The sequence below is a fragment of the Mesoplodon bidens genome (genome assembly GCF_964165515.1).
Source record: "Mesoplodon bidens genome assembly, chromosome: 3".
NCBI lineage: Eukaryota > Metazoa > Chordata > Mammalia > Artiodactyla > Ziphiidae > Mesoplodon > Mesoplodon bidens.
The window spans coordinates 42,812,604-42,831,412 of record NC_138178.1 but is presented as its reverse complement, the minus strand read 5'-3'; the positions used below and the strand labels follow the sequence as shown (position 1 = coordinate 42,831,412).

The window sequence follows — 18,809 nt, the reverse complement described above, 5'->3', positions numbered from 1 at the left end:
CATGTCCCCTGCATTGGCAGGTGGATTCTTAAACACTGTGTCACCAGGAAAGTCCCAGGAGGTGCCCAGGTGTTGGATGGATGGATGGATGGGATGGATGGATGGGTGAATGAATGAACAAAAGAGTGAATGAACAAACAAATAGATGACCACAGGAGAATATGAAATGTGGGGTCTGGGTGAAAGCAGGAGTAGTCAGTGCATGATGCTGCAGCATGCATGCAGGAGAGAGAAGAATGACTCATGGGGCCCTGTGACAGCTGCAGTATAGAGACATGGCAGTCACTTTGTGTTTACCTCAAGCTGCATTCAGGTGCCCCTGATGACTTCTGGAGAGTGAGCCTGCCCCCTTCCCAGTGTGTGAGTGTGAACATTAGATGTGTGTATTGGTCGGCTTGAGCTGCCATAACAATATACCACAGACTGGGTGCTTAAACAACAGACGTTTATTTTCTCACAGTTCTGGAGGCTGGGCAGTCCAAGATCAAGGTGTTGGCAGGGTTGGTCTGGTGAGGGCTTCTCCCCTTGGGTGCAGACAGCTGTTTTCTCACTGAACTCCCATGGCCTTTCTTCTGTGCATGCAGGTGGAGAGAGAGTGTGCATGCAAGCTCCCTGGTATCTCTTCTTATAAGGACACTAATCTTATTGGATCGGGGCCTTATGACCTCATTTAACCTTAATTACCTCTTAAAGACCTTATCTCCAAATACATTCACATTGGGGGTTAGGGCTTCAACATATGAATTTTGGGGGGATAATTCATAGCAATGTAATTGTGCTTAAGAACTTGCACATCAGCACTGAGCCAGGTGGGACACTGAGCTCAGGACTTCCACATTTCCCACGGTGGGAATCCTTGGCTGCTGACCAGTGTGACAAGACTGTGATAACGCTGCTGTAACACTACTTCCACAGCATTTTGCAAAGTGCTGTCAGCTACTCAGTCCAATTTAACCCCCCAGCAAACCTGTAAAGTATTGAGTAGGTATTGTTGTGCCCATTTTATAGATGAGAAAAATGAGCACAAGAAGTTAAGTGTCTGGCCCAGAGCCCCATAGTCCATCAGTGGTGAACCACATCCCTCTGCTCCAGCTCTTGTAGACAGTGCTCAGATCTTCCCATTAAGAGACTCACAGATTTCCTTTCCACTCCCAGGCTTTCCTTTTTCGATATGTATTTAAGAGGCTTTGGGAATTCTATTACCTGTGAAATGAAGCAGCTAGGCCTAGGTGCATTGCAGATACACTAACGATTACCTCACAAGCAAAAATTAGGTAAAAGTATTCCTGGGTTTCCCTGGTGGCGCAGTGGTTGAGAGTCCGCCTGCCGATGCAGGGGACGTGGGTTTGTGCCCCGGTCCGGGAAGATCCCACATGCCACGGAGCTGCTGGGCCCGTGAGCCATGGCTGATGAGCCTGCGCTTCCGGAGCCTGTGCTCCGCAACGGGAGAGGCCACAACAGTGAGAGGCCTGTGTACCACAAAAAAAATAAATAAAAGTATTCCTAATGAATTTACTGATGTAGTAGACAGAAAGAAATCTCCCTGAGTCTAATCATCTAACGATTTGTGTTTTGCTTTTAAAGTGCTGAAATTAAGCCTTTCTTATTCTGTTGGTCAGTACAACAGGGTTTGGATTCCTGATCCTGAAGAAGTTTGGAAGTCTGCCGAAATAGCAAAGGACTATAGAGTTGGTGACAAAGTCCTGCGTCTCCTGCTGGAGGATGGAACGGTGAGGGTCCTCGATCATAACTACCATGATGTATAAAGGAGAAACTGTAGGGTGGGTGTGGGAGGGGAGCACCTTCGGCGGAGGGCACACGAGGGGGCACCTGACATGGCCAGCTGGTGCTGTGGATCCACCCGTGTGTTTGTACCCCTCCCCACCTCCCTGCCTCCACCCCCCACTACCCTAATGAAGACATAAAGTGCCCTGCGTCAGCTGGGCCTCTCTCTGGAATGAGATGCAGTGGACAGGTCTGTGCTCTGTGCTGCCTTTCTGGGGATTCAGCAATGTTGGGAGAATGCTGAAAAATGATTACCATTTTGGTTTTATGGGTCTCAGCACAGAGACTGGGTGAAGATGAGAAACTTGGAGAGGAGGTAGTTTGACCCCAAGACATAAACTGGTAGAGCAAAACATCAAGATGGGAAGAGGAAGAGACACAGAATAAGGGAGATAGAAAATAGGAAGGGAGGGCTTCCCTGGTGGCGCAGTGGTTGAGAGTCTGCCTGCCGATGCAGGGGACGTGGGTTTGTGCCCCGGTCCGGGAAGATCCCACATGCCACGGAGCTGCTGGGCCCGTGAGCCATGGCTGATGAGCCTGCGCTTCCGGAGCCTGTGCTCCGCAACGGGAGAGGCCACGACAGTGAGAGGCCCGTGTACCGCAAAAAAGAAAAAAAAGGAAAACAGGAAGGGAGAGGGAGGTGTGGGAGAATGGAGAGTCAGTCTATGGATGGATAGAAACAGGTAAGAATTGGGACCTCCGGGAGGGAGTGTAACAGGGCAGTTGGAGGAGTGACGGGAGATGGGACAAGGGGACAGGAAGCCCAGCTGGGTAGGACATTATGAGGAAGCTCTGTGGTGCCGGTGTGGCAAGGGAGAGGCAAAGGATGAGCAGGAGGTTGGGCAGTTGTCCCCATGGTAGAGCATGCTCGTGAAGAGTTCCTCTCAAAGGCTGGTCATGGCTTTCGATGACCAGTTTCTACAGATTTTATCTCCGCTTTAAGTTTCCATGATGAGTTGTCCTTTCCCCCCATAGCTGTAATGACATCCCACTGGACCCATAGTTAGGCTGACCTTAGGTTTTTAGAATCAAGTATCTGGATGCAGAGCTGGACAAAGGATTCATGATCCATCTGGATGTCAGAGTTAGTCCTGGGAATTTCACATGAATATTAAAATGCTGGAATTTCCAAGGCATGGAAATGGTCTCTGCAGAGACAGGACATATTACTGCCAATCAGACTGTCCTGGATTTGGAGTCATCTCCTGAGATCCTGGGAAGGGAGATAAACATAGCAGTTAAGAGCACATCCTCTAGAATCAGACTGTCTGAGTTCAAATCCTGCCCAGTCTGTGGCAGACTGTCTGGGTTCAGATCCCACTAAGTCTGTGACAGTGAGCCCCTCGGCTTCCTCACATGTCAGATGGAGTTAGTAACAGCATATCACAGGGCTGCTGAAGATCAGATGAGATCATCCTTGGGGGCGTGTGTAAATGCAAGGGGCGAGGCAGAGGAGCTGCTGTTTCCATTTAGCCTTTCCCTTCCCATCAGAAACTCCTTGGGGGCATTTGTTGAGTATCTCCTGTGCACAGTCAAGGTTCTGATTAGGGATCAGATGGCTTTGGGGAGAAAAATCTGAGGGCAGCAGCTGCAGTGGCAGTTTTCTGCTTTAGTAATATGAGCAGGGCTTCAGGTGGTGACATTCCTGGCCCTGAATGAGCTGCTCGGAGGAGGGGGAGAGGCAGGTAAGATGGCAGGTGGCCAGACTGCTTTTTTTTTTTTTAACGTCTTTATTGGAGTATAATTGCTTTACAATGGTGTGTTAATTTCTGCTGTATAACAAAGTGAATCAGCTATACATATACATATACCCCCATATCCCCTCCCTCTTGCGTCTCCCCACCTCCCACCCTCCCTATCCCACCCCTCTAGGCGGTCACAAAGCACCCAGCTGATCTCCCTGTGCTATGCGGCTGCTTCCCACTAGCTATCTATTTTACGTTTGGTAGTGTATATATGTCCACGCCACTCTCTCACTTCGTCCCAGCTTACCCTTCCCCCTCTCCATGTCCTCAAGTCCATTCTCTCCATCTGTATCTTTATTCCTGTCCTGCCCCTAGGTTCTTAATAAACTTTGTTTTATTAGATTCCATATATATATATGTGTTAGCATATGGTATTTGTTTTTCTCTTTCTGACTTACTTCACTCTGTATGACAGACTCTGGGTCCATCCACCACACTACAAGTAACTCAATCTCATTTCTTTTTATGGCTGAGTAATATTCCATTGTATATATGTGCCACATCTTTATCCATTCATCTGTTGCTTTTTAACTTAACCCTTTATCTATACCATGAAGAACAAAGCCTGCTTTATGTAAGAAAATATCACCTCTGTTTCCAGCTGTCGATCTCATGTTCTTCACATTCATATTTTCTCCCCTCCCCCAAAGACTGACTGTTCTATTTGTCTTTCTCTCTCTCTCCTTCTGTTTCTTTCACACATAAGACACACACACACACACACACACAGTGGCTGAACTGGAAAAGGAGGTTGTTGATTTAAAACATAACGGAGGGCTTCCCTGGTGGCGTAGTGGTTGAGAGTCCGCCTGCTGATGCAGGGGACACGGGTTCGTGCCCTGGTCCGGGAAGATCCCACATGCCGCAGAGTGGCTGGGCCTGTGAGCCATGGCCGCTGAGCCTGCGCGTCTGGAGCCTGTGCTCCGCAACGGGAGAGGCCACAACAGTGAGAGGCCTGCGTACCGCAAAAAAAAAAACACCCCATAAATAAATAAATAATAAATAAAACATAACGGAAAAACTCAGGGTAAGTATAAATTATGTATGAGCAGCACTTTGTCTTATTCTCGAAAGTGTGTGGGTTAAAAATATCCTGCTTGGGGCAGGTCCATAAATATAATTGCATTGATAATGAGCAGGCAGCTGCTATGAGGATCCATGCCCAGTTGTCCTGGATTGCCCTGAGCTGCTCTCCTTATGGAAAACAGTCCAACCAGCTAACAAACGAAACCCCTGTCAGCGTTGACCAGGCATCATGACGCAGGCTTCAGAGTCAGCCAGACTCATATTAACTTTGTGACCTTCAACAAGGAGCTTAACTTCTCTGAACCTGTCTCCTTAACTCTTAGTTAGGGATGTCATGCCCTCCTTAGAAAGCAGTTTTGAGGATCAGATGAAAAACCAGTGCTGAGTACTTGGCACAGGGCCTGCAGAGTGGGCTCTTGATAAGGGCAGCTGGGTCACTTTGTGCAGCTGGTCCAGGACCAGGTATGGAAAAGAAGGCAGCCTGGGAAGTGGAAGGGAAACAAACCTGCTGGGTGTCCTTGCTCAAGTCACTTCCCCAAGCTGTGAAGTGAAAGTGAAGGAAGGTAGAACAGATGGTAATAAGGTCCCTTAATGCTCTGACATCTGCAAGGCCCACAAGGCATGCTGACCTTGCCTTCATTCTGCTCAGGCAGCTACTTTTGGAATATACATTGGTGAAATCTAGCAGATGAGAGGCCATCCTGGGCCAGTTACTCAGCCCAGGGCTGAGCATCATAGAAATAGGCAGCCCTGCAGCCCTTGGGAACACAGGTGGCTGCAGACAGGAGTCACCTGTACAGGGGGCCTCTCACAGAGAGACCATCACCCCACGCAGGCTCCTTTAGACACTTCTCACCACCAAGAATGTCAACTTCCAACAGAGATTCGGCAACCTTAGAGCTTCAAGGGACCTTAGATCACTGAGTCATTTTAGCAACAGAATCCTGTTTCCAAATGAAAACTTTCATGGCACCAGCAGCTAAACCACATGCAAGTAGAGCCCCTGTGGTAGAATTGGGATGGGATGCCCAGGTCCCTGACCATGTAACTTCCCTGTCACCCCTCATTGAGGCCTCTGTAGCTCTGAGGACCCCTGATCTGGTCCAGCCAGTCTTTTCACAGATGAGAGAAGGGAGGGCCAGAGAGGGTGAGTGACACACCCTAAGGCACACAGCCAATACCTTGATCACCTGGCTGCCAAAAGTCAGCCACGAAGATTATTTTCTCATTGCTATACTTAAATTTGTTTTTTTAGAGTGTCAGGGATCACTCCAAAGTGGGGTAGATAGGAAAGAGGACAGTGATTCAGCAGAAACACCAAAAAACTTTTACTTCCAGAACTTTAATTTCATCTTTGTCCACAGGAGCTGGATTATTCTGTTGATCCAGAATCTCTGCCTCCACTTCGGAATCCTGACATCCTCGTGGGTGAGAATGACCTCACGGCCCTCAGCTATCTCCACGAGCCCGCTGTGCTCCACAATCTCAGAATCCGCTTTGCAGAATCCAAACTCATTTACACCTACAGTGGTAAGGAGAGCAATTCTAGGAGCGCAGGAATGACAAACTTCATGCTCATTGTCTAGAGCATCCTGATTATGTTTTATATTATGTTTATATTAGAAATGTTGACTCTGTCAAAGTGTGTAATCACACCTAAAAATTTGCCTAGATTTCTATCTAAAAGGTACACACATCTGATCTTAGAGTTTGTTATAAAAAGAAGTATCTAGGTGGGGAGAGTCTTCAACAAAAACTAAGATTGGACTACCAAGAAAAATGTATGTGGATAAAGCTTGTGTTTGAGTTTCTCATTGGATGTGATAAGTTTATTACTTATTTTGGGCAGCGATATTATCATTATGTTTACACTGAGAATTGTAAGAGCCTCTCAGTTTTAAGGTGTTGCCATCTGTCATCTCATCTAACCTTCAGAGTAGCCTAGAAATGTAGGTGACCTCGGCAGGGAACTGAGATTCGGAGCATTAAGTGACCTGCCCAAAGTCACACAGGAGATTTAATAAGTGACAGAGCTGCGGTTTCTCAAAAGAACTCGGAGAAAGAGGTGACACTAAGAATCCCATCACTGCATCTGACATCTTTCCTCAGGAATCATCCTGGTGGCCATGAATCCTTACAAGCAGCTGCCGATATATGGAGATGCCATCATCCACGCCTACAGCGGGCAGAACATGGGCGATATGGACCCGCACATATTTGCTGTGGCGGAAGAGGCATACAAGCAGATGGCCAGGTAGCCTCCTGCCAGGCAGGGCTTCCTCTTGCTCTCCCAGTGCTCCTGCATTTGCTGGGCCTTCACAGTGGTAGGGAGACATCTGGCCGGGTCTCATTAAAAGTGACCATCAATCAGACCGGTGGGGGTGCTTGGTAGAGCAGACTGACTGTACCAAGTAGCAAATGACTGTTTGCTATATAACTGTCTAAACCAAGTTTCCTGGTTTTGCCCCTTCTAGGTAGTCAAGTCAGTCCTACCAATCTGGGAATAGCCGATGCTTTTCTTGCAGTGTGTTTGGTTGGAAGAAAATTGATTTATTCTTCACTGTGAGATGCTTAAGCATTTTTACCCATCCATGGCAGCAGACTCTAATGATAGATGAGCACAGGTTTTAGCTGTAGGAGATTGGGGGTTTTATTCTAATTTTGCCACTTGTTTTTTGTATGGACTGTGAAGTTATTGTTTTGCTAGCAAACCAGGAGGCTTTTATGAAAAGCCTCCTGTGGACCAGGCACTGTGCGCACACTCTCACACATCATCTTGAGTGCCCTCAAAAGAGCGTGTGATGAGGATGCCTGAGCAGTAGTCAGACAACTGAGATGTGAAGCCATCCACCCAAGGTCACCCAGCAAGAGAAAGGCAGAGCTGGGATTTGTGCTCAGATTTCTAGACTCCATGTGTAATTTCTTTTCCCCATAACTATCCTATTTTGGCTTCAACATCCTGATCTGTAAAAGGATCTTTGTAAATCCTTACAGTTTGCAAAAGAACTTTCACAGACAGTGGTCTCCTTTGAGTCTTAGAACACCTCTGTGAAGTCTTTTGAACCGCCATCATGCCCTTATTTCACAGATAAAACCTGAGACACAGGACCTGGGTCTGCTACATTTTCTTCATAACCCTGGGCACAGCCCTGATCTCCCTCAGCTTCAGGATCCTCATCTGTGAGCTAGGTGCTCAGAGAGCACCCATTCCAAGCTCTACTGCTTATAACCAGGAAAAAATAATGGTGGCTTATACAAGGTAGAAATGCATGGTTCTCTCCTGCAGAGAAGTCTGATGGGCAGTCCAGGGCTAGCACATGAGCTCTACCAAGTCATCAAGGATCAGTGCCTTCCAGCTTCCCAATCCTTGGAGCGGGATCCTTGGCCTCAGGGCCAAGCAAGTACTCAGCCTTCTTTCTCTCTTTTCTAGGCTACAGAATGTCCCAGGGGAAGGGTGTGCCCCTCCTGATTAAGGAGCCCTCCCAGAAGCCCCCACAGAGCACTTCTGCCCACAGCTCATTGGTCAGGTCCTACTCACATGACCATGCCTAGCCACAGGGAAGGCTGGGATATGTAGTCTTTCATATACGCAGCAACATGTCCGCTAAGAATTGGGGCCTAGTCCCTAAGAAGCAGGGGAGGATGAATGTTGGGTAGAGAATTACTGATTAAAAACCAGTAACCTGGGACACCCGAACCCCACGTCCTCAGTCTCAGCAGGCGCCCTCCATGCCTCGATGCACCTGTCAGGCCACAACGGATTGTGTGACTCCCTCTCTTTTGTAAACACATCAGAGGCTGGGAGCCAAGCCAGGCTCTGCTCCTGAGGACACCAGCTGGACCCGAACCTGCCGTCCCTACTCTGGTGCTGTGACGAATGATGTAAAAGTCTCCCCCCTTTCCTGAGCCCTGCGGGTAGTGTGGAGGCTCATGAGCAGAGGGCAGCCAAGCCCGATGGTACCAGAAAATGAAAGATCCTGGAGGTTCCAAAAAAAATTGCCAATTACCTTGGCTTCTGCCACAGCAAGGTTCTTTCCAGTGCTAAAACACCCGTGGTTCTGGGATTTACCCTGGCCCCTGTAGGTCTCCAGGGCATCTGCAAGATTAGAGTCTGTGTGGCTCAGAGCCTGACAGGCCAGGACTGCTCCTGGGTGTCAGTAGCATGAGCTCGTTAGAGCTGCAGGACTGAACCAGGTTCGAGCTTGAAGAGACAGTTTCCTCTGGAGGTCTGTCTAACTGTAGTAGCAGAACCGAACCTAAGGCAGGCTCTTACTGGACTTGCTGATGCTAGACTAGGAGTCCGGAGAGCCCAGCTTTAGTTACCCCAGTCCCACTCCATGCAGCTGAGGGGCGCGGGGAGTGTCGTTCACCTCCTGAGCATCTTAGCTTCCTCACTGAGGCCAGGAGCTCTCTCTCTAAGGTCCTCTCCAGTGTTCACAGGGAGGATGTGTGTTCTGTGCCTCACTGAGTCACTGTTCTACTCATCTGTAAAATGGGTACACAGTATGTGGCATAGGATTTTTGTGAGGCTTAAATGAGAATCCCTGTAAAGTTTTCACCAAGCACCTGGCACATAAGTGGTGTTAGGACAGCACTGTAATAAGGTTCTACCATCATGATCTTATGACACAAAAAGTTTAATGCATTTTTTAAGATCTCTAAGTTGTGTAACAGAACATGTTGGCTTATGGAGCACACGTGTTCCCAAGCACATTTCAAGTAATTGCTCTCCAAATGATGATATCTTTAAAATGTTTTTATATTTAAGTGGGGATATACAGAAAGGAGTTGACATAGGCTTGAGACTGCTATCTTTAGAAACCTGCTTGCAGGTTTGACCTGTGGCAAACCTCTGGGAACTTGGATTTCAGGAAGGTTCTCAGCATTTCCTATTTGCTGAGAGTGGCTCACTGCACCTAAACTGTTTGTGTGAACAATGTGGTTCCTGCTGAATATCTTGTTTCCTTCTGGGCATCTGGAATTTTGGTGTGTGATAGCAGAGGATGCCTATGTGACCGGCCCCCAGTAAAAACCCTGGACACTGAGTCTCTATTGAGCTTCCCTGGTAGACAGTGTTTCCCGTGTGTTGTCATAATTCATTGCTGGAGGAAGTAAGTGCATCCTGTATGACTCCACTGGGAGAGGACTCTTGGAAGTTTACACCTGGCCTCCTCTGGACTTGGCCCTGTATGCCTTTTCCCTTTGCTGATTTGCTTTGTATCCTTCTGGTGTAATAAATCTTAGCCATGAGTGCGAATATGTGCTGAGTCCTGTGAGTCCTGCTAGTGGATCACTGATCTGGGATTGGTCTTGGGGACTCTCAGCACAGGGGACACAACACGAAACAAAGTTGTGTGTTCAGCAGGATCACAGAGGAAAAGACTAGAAGGAAATTCACTGGTATGTTAAAAGCAGTTACTTTCAAGTGATAAAACAAAGTCCCTTCTTCGGGCTTATCTACATTTTTCTTGATGAGTATATATTGCCTAATAGGAAGAAATGAATATTTTAAAAAATCCTTTTATTTATTTGCTTTAGAAATAATAAAAATCAGTCAATAATTGTAAGCGGGGAGTCGGGTGCTGGAAAGACAGTATCTGCTCGCTATGCCATGAGGTACTTCGCCACCGTCAGCAAGTCCAGCACTAATGCTCACGTGGAAGACAAGGTTCTGGCGTCGAACCCCATAACTGAGGTGTGTACCCCGTGGGGGTAGGGAGTGGGGACAGAGGCAGAGGCGTGTATGGAGAAGTGGGCTGGTTCGTGTATACAGGCATACCTCGCTTTGCAGATATTGCTTTTTTCCTTTCTTTTTTAACTAGTTAAAGGTTTATGGCAATACTGCATCAAACAAGTCTATCAGTGCATTTTTCCAACAGCATTTGCTCACTTTGGTCTCTGGGTCACGTTTTGGTAACTCACAGTATTTCAAACCCTCCACCAACAAAAAGATTCTGACTTGCTGAAGGGTCAGATGGTGGTTAGCATTTTTTAACAATAAAATATTTAAAATTAAGGTGTGTACATTGTTTTTTTAGACATAATGCTATTTCACTCTTAATAGACTATAGTATAGTGTAAACATAACTTTTGTATGCACTGGGAAACCAGAAAATTCGTCCGACTTGCTCTATTGTGACATTTGCTCTATTGTGGTGGTCTGGAACTAAACTCACCATATCTTCAAGGTATGCCTGTATGTTGTCCTTGCTAACTTGAGTTCCCTTCCTTTAAAAACCAAAGAAGTGAGGGCAGGGAAGGAGCAAGGAAGTCTGTTCTCCAGTGGGATTTGAAGGAGATTGGGGCATAGATTGCTGCTTTCAAGGCCTCTCTCCTCTACCTGCTGGGCTAGAAATTCTACCATCAGGATTTCAGGAGTCCCCTGTTTACGTTTATATCCCAGGGGAAATTTCCTCAACCACAGAGACAACTGGTACACCAAGACCAGTGGTGGTCTCCAGCGAACCAGCACCAACTTTCATGGGCTGATTGTTAAATATTCAGGAATTCTTTTGCAAGTTATTGTTAAACCTCTGGTAGTTTGAAATCAGTCATGGTGGAAGTATTTACACCTTATAAATTGGCAAATGTCACATATCCAGGCTGTTCATCTTCCCCTCCCCGAGAGTGATTCATCAGCACACCACTGACTGGCTCAGATATGTGGGCAAGGCCAACCACAATGGCACCCATGGGTAAGGAGACAACCCTCAAGGAAGAAGGGGCATCTGACAGCTCACGAGAGGGCCCAAAGGCCAACCCTGGCTGCCTTGCAAATTGGGAAGAGGATTGATTTGGATTTATTTGGAAGCATAGCAAATAATTAAGAACGTTAGATTCCTAGACCCTTTCTCCCTGTTTTCTTGAATCAAAATCCTCCATGAATATTTATCAGACCACCTATTTTGTTTAAGCCACTGTGCCAAAATATAATATAGGAAGTAATGAAAATAAGGTCCAATCCCCAAGTTTTAAGACTCCTCTAACATAACATATTTTAAATTGGAATAGAAAGATAAATCATGATCCAAGATGGCAGTAAAAAGGTTGTCAAGAAGCACTACCCTGTTAAATGCCCAGTGGATGATATTGTGTGGTTATTTGTTTAGGGTTTGTCTCACCCACTATTGTAAACTCCATGAAGGCAGGACCATGTCTACTTGGTTTACCTTCGTCTGCCGGTAAATACATGTTGTCCAAAAGCATGATGGCCTGGACAGGAATGCAATGTGTGTGCATAGGAAAGGTACTTCCAGATGGAAGGTGCCCAGGAAGGGAGAGCAGGGTGGGCAAGAGGAGAGACAGAATTCAGTAGCAGAAGTAAAAAGAAAAAATCATGCTCAGTGTGAGAGGGATGGAAGAAGGCAGTTTTTTGGTTGAGTAGAAAGTTCGAGTAGGGAAGTGGTAAGGGATAAGGACAGAAATAAAGGTTGGATGAAGGATGTAGACTTCGAATTGAGCATCTCTAATATTTTAGGTGTAGATGAGTTGAGTCACTGTATATTATCTCATTTAATTCTCCCAACTCTGTAAGACGCATACTTCCCCGTATTACAGCTAGAGAAATTGAGACTTGGAAAGGTGAAATAACTTTCTAGCATCACACAGATAGTAAAAAAGGAACCTAGGGCCTTGAAACATCAGAACCCGTGTGTTTTCTGATCCCGCTCAGTGTCTACCAGTAAGATTGAGGAGAGCCTTGAGGTGAGACTGAGGAGACCTAAGGATGTGTCTTATTCCCTGCGAGCCCCTGCCTCCCGGCCTCCCTCTATAATCAGACTTTTCCCCAGCATACAAGACTGGATTTTACTGTAACTGCTCCAATAATATTGATGCAAAGGTTTTTTTTAATGTTGTTACTATGTTTTGTAGGCTGTTGGAAATGCCAAGACCACCCGCAATGACAACAGCAGTCGGTTTGGGAAATACACAGAAATCAGTTTTGATGAGAAATATCAAATTATAGGAGCCAACATGAGAACTTACCTGCTGGAGAAATCCAGAGTTGTCTTTCAAGTAAGGATAAAAATATTAAATTTCCTTTTCCCCAACTTTTGTAGTATGGTTCACATTCATATATTCATTAGACAACCTACATTGTTCTGTGACTTGAAGAATACAGTTTTCCTATATTACATTTGCAGTTTGGGTTATTTTTTTCTATTTCTTAAAAATGAAAATTGATGAATAGGTGCAGTATTAGTGGAATTGTATGGTTGAGGGAAAAGTTTATGACTTTCAATTTTAGGCACTTAAATCCTTAGCATTTAAAAATCAAGTTTATCGGGCCTCCCTGGTGGCGCAGTGGTTGAGAGTCCGCCTGCCGATGCAGGGGATACGGGTTCGTGCCCCGGTCCAGGAGGATCCCATATGCCGCGGAGCGGCTGGGCCCGTGAGCCATGGCCGCTGAGCCTGCGCATCCGGAGCGTGTACTCCGCAGCGGGAGAGGCCACAACAGTGAGAGGCCCGCATACCGCAAAAAAAAAAAAAAAAATGTTTAAAAATCAAGTTTATCTTTCTAGAACACAAAGACTACTTGAAATAGACAAAGCTGTTAGACTGGCTTTTGTATCAGGAAGGGAATGGGATCATATCTAGAGAGGCGGGGTTTAAGAAAAAGGCTTCTGTCCATAAAATGGAGAAAATTCTCATTGTTTTGGCCCAGAAGGAGAGTAACAGTAAACCTTGTATTGCAGGGAGTTTCTTTAAAATTTCACCTGGTACTAACTACATTATTTCCATTTCGTAGAATGTTTTGTTTAATAACATTTTCTCTGCGGTGGTTATTTGGAAGGTGATCTTGGGCCACCAGTTCTCCCTCTGTGAGCCAGTGGAGGCAAGAAGTTGGGTCACGGCAAAAACACGTAGATGTCCGTGTCCATGAGAGCAGAACTGTCAATACAGATTAGCCATCTAAGACCCTCTTGTTGAAAACCTCACATTTTCATTTGTAAAGGGCTTGTGTAATTTCAGGGCTTTTCTTTATTTTACAGTCAGAAAATGAGCGAAATTACCACATTTTCTATCAGCTTTGTGCATCTGCACAGCAGTCGGAATTTAAACATCTTAAATTGGGTATGTAATGCATGGTGTTGGAAGAGTCTCTTTTTTATGTAGGAATTTTAATTCTAGGTTAATTTCGTCTTCTTATAATATCATCACTTAAAAAAAAAAGTATTCTGTCCAAAAATATAAGATCCTTGGGTTCCAGGGGTGGAATTGATGCATTTAACTAAGGAGATAGATTAGTTAGGGGCAAAGTGAGTCCAGGAATAGGGGACCCCTTCAACTCCAGGGTTCTTTTCAAAGCTCCAGAGTGATTGTGGTCCATCCAGCCAGAACTGCCTGAAGAAGGCCTTCTGACCACTGGGACTTACTGATCTAAGTCCCCAAACTTTTCTCTTTATCTGAACTTCTTGGATGGTCATTTTTCTAACAGCTATGACATACTTCTGTGTCTTCTGAGACAGAGTACCTCTATCATAATATGAAATTCCTTGATGACTCAAAATCATTATTAATCGTAACCATAATTAATGAGCTATTTGTCATTTAGTGCAAATGGCCCAACTCCGGTGGTATCTTGGCTCTCCTGTCTTGGTCGTTTGTGCCATGTTGGTAGACAGAATTGTCTAGTGTGTCAGAGTTGAATGCACACTGCCTAATCCTGGAGAAGTTACTTGCACTTGTAGAATCTTAAGTTTCTTCAGATTTCATACAATGATAATATCCATGCCTTGTCTGCCAAATAGAATGTGAAGAGCGAACATGGAAGAGCTTTCTGAAGGCTCCCCTACTATTCAAATATTAGATGCATATATGGTTATTATCTTGACCATAGTGATGTTTTTATAATGGTATATGTTTATCAAAACTTATCAAGTTTTCTACAGTTAATCGTACGTTCAGTAAACCTCAGTAATGCTGTATAAAATTGTTAGATATGGGAACAAAAACCACGTGCTCTGGAGTCAGGCCTGTGTTTTAATTCTTGCTCTGTGGTCAGCTGTGGGTCCATGAGCAGGCCACTTCACTTTTCTGAGCCTCAGCTTCTGAGTCAGCAATGTAGAATTCTAAGGAATAAGTGGAAAGACATTTGTAAAGTGCTTAAGACAGCACATTAAGTGTGAACTTTTCTTCTCGCTTCTGATATACATGTATGTTCACATTTCTGTGTCATAGATATCACAGCCTTACTTTTGATTTCAGGGAGTGCAGAAGAATTTAATTATACGAGAATGGGGGGCAGTACCATCATTGAGAGCGTGAATGACAGAGCTGACATGATAGAGACTCAGAAGACGTTCACACTACTGGGTAAGTGAAAGCATCCTATCCCAGGAGTGGCCATTTTCTCCAAAAAGGCTGGGATGCCCAGCATGCATGTGTTCTGAAGACACCTAATAAATTCTAATTTTAAGATTAGCCAATCAAAAAACATACTTGGAGGCCAAGCAGTCAAAAAGGTGCTTTTCCCTTAAAAGATATAGAAATCAACTCTGTGCTCTATGATGAACTAGATGGGTGGGATTGAAGAGGGGGTGAGAGGGAGGGGATATATGTATACATATAGCTGATTCACATCGTTGTATAGCAGAAACTAACACAACATTGTAAAGCAACTATACTCCAATAAAAATGAATGAATGAATAAATAAATAAATAATTTTAAAAACCCTATGGCATGGACTTCCCTGGTGGTCCAGTGGTAAAGAATCCACCTTGCAATGCAGGGGACGCGGGGTTGATCCCTAGCCAGGGAACTAAAATCCCACATACCACCGGGCAACTAAGCCCGTGTGCCACAACTACTGAGCTCATGTGCCTCAACTAGAGAGCCTGAGTGCTGCAAACTACAGAGCACACATGCTCTGAAGCTGTGCTCCACAACTACAGAGCCCACACAGTCTGGAACCTGTGTGCACAGCTACAGAGCCCACGCACCCTGGAGCCTGCGCGCCACAACTAGAGAAGAGAAAACCTGCACACCACAACTAGAGAGAAGCCCGCATGCCGCTATGAAGAGCCCGCTCGCCACAACAAAAGATCCCCAATGCCTCAACGAAGATCCCGTGTGCTGCAACTAAGACCCGAGACAGCCAATAAATAAATAAATAAAATCCTTAAAAAAAAAGAAACCTTATGGAAGGGGCACCGAATAATAGCAGTAGTCAAAGTATTCTTCACCTCCATGGGCTCACAGTAAAACAAGGTTTTACTTCAGGATATTCTTGGGAGGGTGAGATGAATTGGGAGATTGGGATTGACACATAATACACTAATATGTATAATAGATAACTAATGAGAACCTGCTGTATAGCACAGGGAACTCTACTTCGCTGTACAGTAGAAACTAACACAACATTGTAAAACAACCATACCCCAAATTAAAAAAAAAAAGGGAAAAAAGAATATCCTTGAAGAAGCAATAAAAATAATTAATTTTATTAAAAAATAAATAAATGATCTTAACTAAGAGTCTAACTCTTTGAGAAACAGTGACTTATTGCCAGTGGTTCTCAATACTAGAATATCAGATCACCTGAGAAGATTTTTTTTTTTAATTCTAATATCTAGATATCACCCCAGACCTACTAAATCTGAATGAGAATATTTGAGAACAATGATATACCTAAAAGAGAAGAAATAATCATGTCGAAGCTTCTCATTCTCATCTGTGAACTGTGTGAAAACCTCAAGATAGATATTTCAAATAAAAAGTATCTAACTTTGGGCTTCTTCCTTTCCATCAGGAATTTATGAACTAGCATTCAATTTCTACCCTAATCAGTCATTCTAACAAAACTTCTAATTTTAAAAAGATCAGATCTTTTTTTTTGCTACAAAATTTAATTTTGCAAAGTCCCCTTAAACTGAACAAAAGAAAATCTTTGTAGAGAAATATGCAGCTCTTAATGTTCCTCCACATGTATGCACTGGACATGGCTATGAGTCCTCTAGGAACAAGAACTTTACCTTTCTTAAAAAGACAATTTATTATTATCTCTTGTGATTCTGGGCTGACTGGGCTCACCTGGGCACTTCTTACTTGGGGATTCTCGTATGATGGTGGCAAGGGCTGGATCAGCTGAGTGCTTCTTCTGTCACACGGGCTGGGATGGCTAGAACTACTGAGGGCTGGGTGGGCATTTCTCTTCCTCCATGTGGCCTTCCTCACAGCATGCCGGTCACATGTGGCTAGCTTCTAGAGCTAGTTCCAACAGGCTCAGGTGGACTCTGCAGGTTTTTTTATGAACCAGCCTCGGAAGCAGTGCAGCATCACTGCTGCTGTGTGCTAATAATCAAAAGCAAGGCATAGGGCCCGCTCAGACTTATGACCCTCGGGGAGAAAACTACACAGGGCATGAACAATGGGAGGGTAATGCATTGGGGGTCATCTTTGGAGAGTAGCCACCACAGTAGCTGTTGGGGATGTTGTGAGGATTAAGAGATAACGTCTCTTGGTTTATGAACTGTGGCATGCTCTGTCAGAATGAGAGATCAGTACACATTTAATGAAAGCATGACCTCCAAGTATGAATCATTAAAAAATGTCCTAGGCCAGAGGTTGGCAGATTGCAGCCTGTTTTTGTAAATAAAGTTTTATTGGAACACAGCCACACTCATTTGAGTATGATCTATGGCCGTTTTCATGCTATGGTGGCAGAGTTGAGTACTTGTGCCATAGACTCTATAGCCTGCAAAGCCTAATAAGAAAACGTTTGTTGACCCTTGTCCTAGGTGATAGAGTGAGCATAGTTGATGGGTTCCTTATAGTTTTCTTGCAATTTGTGAAAAGATTCGTGGGTGGACTCATGAAGCTAAGCTTCAACCCCAGTGCATTTAAACATGGATGTCCCCTGAGGACCCCTGGCCAGGCAAAGAAGTTTGAGCAGCCTTCAGAGGTCTGTTTGCTGCTGTGGAGTAGATTCATGCATGGAACTCACTATAACTTTGAGATTGCCATCATCCTGTGACCCCCACAGCCAATAATCTCATGCTGTGTGTTGATTTCATGGTCTCTAAACCTGCGTTGTCCAACACAGTTAACTACTAGCCACTAGCCACAAGTGACTGTTTACACTAATTAAAATGAAATAAATTTTAAAATTCATTTCTCAGTTGCACTAGACATCTTTCAAATGCTCATAACCATATGTAGCTAAAATAGCTGCCATATTGTTCAGCACAGATAAAGAACATTTCATCCCCAAGGAAAGTTCTATCCAATAGCATGTCTCCAACAATGTGAATATCTCGTGTATACTGCTTGTCCCATTGGCTGTGTCCTCTTGTTTGTGTCTCAGTGTTATCATCTTAGACAGAGACCCCCTCAAGGGCAGACTGCCCAACATGAATCATACATAGGCTTATAACACATTCGGGCAGATACCTTTTTTAAATGTAATTGCTAAACACGTACTTGTTGGTTGATTTGTCCATTGCTGTGGTTTGCTATGGAGACAATTTGGAGAAACAGACAAGGTTAGCAGTGAGGTCATCTAGTTCAGTACACAAGTCCACTTCACAACACGCCCTCAATTCTGACACTATCTACCTGGAGAAAGCCTTAGATCCCACAGGTTGAGGGCTTAGTTCCACAGGACTGCCCCCAGCCCACCCCGCTTCAGATCAGGTTGTCACTTGTGATTGTAACCGAATGGCTGTAAATCAGAGGTTCCCACAACCACCTCCTTGGGTTCAATTAATTTGCTAGAGCAGCTCACAGAACTCAGAGAAACATATTACTTACTAGATCATCAATTTATTATAAAAGGATATAACTCAGGAACAGTCATGTGGAACAGATACACAGGGGCAAGTATGTGGGAAGGAGCATGGAGCTTCCATGCTGTCTGAGTGTGTCACTCTCCACAATCCCCATGCATTCACATGGGGGCTTGCAAACCTCGTGCTTTGGGGTTTTTATGGAGACTTCATTACATAGGCACAGTTGATTAAATCATTGGCCATTGGCAGTTAGTTCAACTTCTAGCCCCTCTCTGCTCCCTGGAGTTTGAGGGGTGAGACTGAAAGTTCCAACTCTCAATCACAGGGTTGTTTCCCCTGGCAACCAGCCCCCATCCTCACATGACCTAGGGGCATTCCAAAATTGCCTCCTTAACAAAAAACATCTTAATCTCTCTCAGAAGTTAGGAAGTTCCTGGGGTTTTAGAAGTTCTGTGTGTTAAGAAACTGGATGAAGCCCAAGGATATACTTCTTAGTTTAAGTCACAATATCACAGGTACTTT

At 44.8% G+C, this 18,809-nt stretch overlaps 1 protein-coding gene across 1 annotated transcript in view; it reads left to right on the top strand.

Moving 5' to 3' along the window:
- Positions 1–18,809, top strand: part of MYO5C (myosin VC) — a 109,170-nt gene that overhangs the window by 12,469 nt on the left and 77,892 nt on the right. The window contains exons 2-8 of the mRNA XM_081227977.1: positions 1,620–1,730; positions 5,921–6,086; positions 6,666–6,810; positions 10,095–10,251; positions 12,429–12,572; positions 13,550–13,631; positions 14,766–14,873. Of these exons, the coding sequence (XP_081084103.1) occupies positions 1,620–1,730; positions 5,921–6,086; positions 6,666–6,810; positions 10,095–10,251; positions 12,429–12,572; positions 13,550–13,631; positions 14,766–14,873 (913 nt within the window). The remainder of the gene's footprint in view (positions 1–1,619; positions 1,731–5,920; positions 6,087–6,665; positions 6,811–10,094; positions 10,252–12,428; positions 12,573–13,549; positions 13,632–14,765; positions 14,874–18,809) is intronic.